At 58.1% G+C, this 4,111-nt stretch overlaps 1 protein-coding gene across 1 annotated transcript; it reads right to left on the minus strand.

Moving 5' to 3' along the window:
• Positions 1–929: 929 nt before the first annotated feature.
• Positions 930–3,033, minus strand: LOC144487390 (putative carboxypeptidase X1). Its single transcript, XM_078205478.1, has 2 exons — positions 2,881–3,033; positions 930–1,244 (listed from the first exon to the last, which is right to left on the minus strand). Exons 1-2 carry the CDS (start codon positions 2,971–2,973, stop codon positions 930–932), a joined length of 408 nt encoding a protein of 135 aa, XP_078061604.1. The 5' UTR covers positions 2,974–3,033.
• Between the last annotated feature and the right edge of the window lie 1,078 nt (positions 3,034–4,111).

Below are 4,111 nucleotides of genomic sequence, written 5' to 3' on the forward strand. Positions count from 1 at the left end.
AACCCACTGCACCGGTGCCTGGGGACACAGTTACTGAGGGAACGCACTGCACGGGTGCCTGGGGGACCCTGTTACTGAGGGAACGTGCTGCACGGGTGCCTGGGGACCCTGTTACTGAGGGAACTTATTGCACGGGTGGCTGGAGGACACAGTTATTGATAGAACTCACTGCACGAATGCCTGGAGGACCCCGTTACTGAGGGAACTCGCTGCACGGGTGCCTGGGGGAACCCTGTTACTGAGGGAACTCACTGCACGAGTGCCTGGTGACCCTGTTACTGAGGGTACTCACTGCACGGGTGACTGGGTGTTACAGTTACTGAGGGTACTCGCTGCACGGGTGCCTGGGGGACCCAGTTACTGAGGGAACTCACTGCACGGGTGCCTGGGGGACCCTGTTACTGAAGGAACTCACTGCACGGGTGCCTGGGGGACCCTGTTACTGAAGGAACTCACTGCATGGGTGCCTGGGGGACCCTGTTACTGTGGGAACACGCTGCACTGGTGCCTGGGGAACCCTGTTACTGAGGGAACTCGCTGCACTGGTGCCTGGGGACCCTGTTACTGAGGGAACTCGCTGCACTGGTGCCTGGGGGACCCTGTTACTGAGGGAACTCGCTGCACTGGTGCCTGGGGGACCCTGTTACTGAGGGAACTCGCTGCACTGGTGCCTGGGGGACCCTGTTACTGAGGGAACTCGCTGCACTGGTGCCTGGGGGACCCTGTTACTGAGGGAACTCGCTGCACTGGTGCCTGGGGGACCCTGTTACTGTGGGAACGCATTGCACTGGTGCCTGGGGGACCCTGTTACTGTGGGAATGCGCTGCACTGGTGCCTGGGGGAACCCTGTTACTGTGGGAACGCATTGCACTGGTGCCTGGGGACGCTGTTACTGATGGAACTCACTGCACGGGTGCTGGGGGATACAGTTACTGAGGGCACTCACTGCCGGGCACTGAATGCCAGTCTGCTCCGTTGATAATGTTTCTATGCTGCATGAAGTTGTCTCCGTGACAGATGCGGCGATCGTATTGCGCCATAGCGCGGTGGCTCGAGGCGTAGACCGCGGAAAGCCAGCGGAAGACATCGTTATCGGCGGTTGGGGTGATTTGCCGATGCAGCCAGGTTGGGCGAGCCATATCGAACGGGTAACAGACAACCATGTCCCCGCCGTGGAAATTAGCACTCAACACAAAAGGGATCTTCTTCATCCAGCCAATAACTGCCCTCGTTTCTGGACCAACCTGCGGGCAGGAAGTTATCTTTAATTCCCAAAACATGGAAAATCCCCAAGATCCCAAATACCGCCCGATATTCCCACATCCTCTAAACCCCCCAAATCCCCCCAAACCCCCAACCCCCCAAACCCCTCGACCCCCCCAAGCATCCCCCCGACCCCCAAAACCCCCTGACCCCCCAAAACACCCCCGACCCACCCAAAACATTAAAACACCTGACCCTCCAAACATTCCCCAACCCCCCCCCCAAACTCGCCAACCCCACAAGCCCTCCAAACCCCCCAAAAGCCTCAAATCCCCCCAAACCCCCAAAAACCCCAAATCTCCCCAAAACCCCCGACAACCCAAACCCCTCCGAACACCCCCGACCACCCCAAACCCCCCAACAACCCCCAAACCCCCCCGACCTCCCCTAAACATCCCCAACCCCCAAAAACTCCCCAAACCCCCAAGACCTCCAAACATCCCCCCGACCCTCCCAACCACCCAAACCTCCAAACATCCCCTGACACCCCCAATCCCCCCAAACTCCCTGAACCTCTCAAACACTCCCTCCCCCCTCAAACTCCCCTAAACCCCCCGACCGCCCAAACATCCCCCTGAACCCCGCCAAAACCCTCCGACCTCCCAAACATCCCCAAAACCCCCGAACCCCCAGACATCCCCCTGACCCCCCAAAACCCCCAACCACCCCGATCCTCTAAACCCCCCGACCCTCCAGACTCCCTGAACCCCCCTACCCCCCCAAACCGCCCCCCGACACCCCCAAATGCCCCCAAACCCCCGACACCCCCAATGGCCCTGATGCCCCCGATGACCGCAAACCCCCCGACACTCCCAACCTCCCCCGATGCCCCCAAACTGCCCGACGCCCCCAAACCCCCCGACACTCCCAAACCCCCCCGACGTCCCAAAACCCCCCCGACGCACCCAAACCCCCTCCCCCCCGATGTACCCAAACACCCCCGACGCTCCCAAACACCCCGACACCCCCACACCCCCCCCGACGCCCCCAAACCCCTGACGCCTCCAAACCCCCCCATGCCCCCAAACACCCCCGATGCCCCCGACACCCCCAAACACCCCCGGCACCCCCAAATCCCCCCGATGCCCTCAAATCCATCCCACGCCCTCAAACCCCCCCGACACCCCAAACCCCCCGATGCCCCCAAACCCCCAATGCCCCCAAACCCCCCTGGCGCCCCCAAACCACCTGATGCCCCAAAAGCCCCCTGATGCCCCCGACACCCCCAAACCCCCAATGCCCCCAAAATCCCCCTGATCCCCCAAACCCACCAACCCCTCCAAACCCCCAATACCCCCAAAACCCCCCTGATGCCCCCAAACCCACCAACCCCTCCAAACCCCCAAAGCCCCCAAAACCCACGATGCCCCCAAAACCCCCCCACCCCCCGAAACCCCCCCCAACCCCCTAACCCTCCGAAAAAAACCCCACCAACCCAAAGATCCCCCACAGCCCCCAACATTGCGCGTCCCCAAAGCCCCCAACCCCATCCCCCACCATCTCCTGACACTTCCAACACCCTCAAACACCCCAAAACGCCCCCAAATCTCCAACATCCCCCAGTGCCGACCCCCCCACCCCCTCCCCCCACCCCCCACCCCCGTGGGGTCCACTTACTGAGGCGTTGGGCCATTTATAATATGCTGGCATGGGGATGAAATGGTTCTGGATCAGAGTCGGGTCACCAGATATTTCCTCAGCGTCCCACATGATGGTATTCAGGTCAGCAAAGTTATGATTCAGATCAAAGCCCTGGAGGTTATAACGTCCAGTCGCCCATCCTGATAACTCGGATCCCTGCCAGAGACACAGGGTGAGACAGAGAGAGAGACAGAGAGAGAGAGAGACAGAGAGAGAGAGACAGAGAGAGCGAGAGACAGAGAGAGAGAGAGAGAGACAGAGAGAGACAGAGAGAGAGAAAGAGACAGAGGGAGAGAGACAGAGAGAGAGAGACAGAGAGAAAGACAGAGAGAGACAGAGAGAGTGAGAAAGAGACAGAGGGACAGAGAGACAGAGAGACAGAGAGAGACAGAGAGAGAAAGACAGAGAGACAGAGAGAGACAGAGAGAGAAAGAGACAGAGAGAGACTGAGAGAGAGAGAGACAGAGAGAGAGAGAGAGAGAGAAAGAGAGAGAAAGACAGAGAGACAGAGAGAGACAGAGAGAGAAAGAGACAGAGAGAGACAGAGAGAGCGAGAGACGGAGAGAGAGAGAGAGAGAGAGGCAGAGAGAGATAGAGAGACAGATAGAGAGAGTGAGAGTGACAGAGAGAGAGAGACAGACAGAGAGAGAGAGAGAGACAGAGAGAGAGAGACAGAGAGAGAGACAGAGAGAGAGACAGAGAGAGAGACAGAGAGAGAGAGACAGAGAGAGAGAGAGACAAAGAGAGAGAGAGACAGAAAGAGACAGAGAGAGACAGAGAGAGAGAGAGACAGAGAGAGAGAGACAAAGAGAGAGAGACAGAGAGAGAGACAGAGAGAGAGACAGAGAGAGAGAGAGACAGAGAGAGAGAGACAAAGAGAGAGAGAGACAGAAAGAGACAGAGAGAGACAGAGTGAGAGAGGGACAGAGAGAGCGACAGAGAGAGAAAGAAAGAGAGGGAGTGATGCGCTATTCAGACACGAGGCTTGAAGCTCAGTAAATGAAAGGCTTTTATTTACTGTAATGAAGCAGCCAGTAATTATATACACTATCCCAGACTGAAGGGGTCCCGTCCGAGCAGGGACTCTTATCCCTCTCCCAGGAGGCGGAGCCCGACTGGGATGTGCCACAACACTACAGTACAAAGGTGTAACAACCCCACCCTAACCCCAACAGCAACAATAGCACAACCCAACAGTAACATATGT

This window comes from Mustelus asterias, unplaced genomic scaffold (assembly GCF_964213995.1).
Source record: "Mustelus asterias unplaced genomic scaffold, sMusAst1.hap1.1 HAP1_SCAFFOLD_768, whole genome shotgun sequence".
Taxonomy (NCBI): Eukaryota; Metazoa; Chordata; class Chondrichthyes; order Carcharhiniformes; family Triakidae; genus Mustelus; species Mustelus asterias.

Bases quoted from the DNA above. Each gene is read 5' to 3' on its own strand.
- LOC144487390 (XM_078205478.1), bottom strand. From the start codon at position 2,973: ATGTGGGACGCTGAGGAAATATCTGGTGACCCGACTCTGATCCAGAAC. The intron at 1,245-2,880 runs GTAAGTGGACCC...TCCTGCCCGCAG, and splicing joins ATAAATGGCCCAACGCCTCA to GTTGGTCCAGAAACGAGGGC.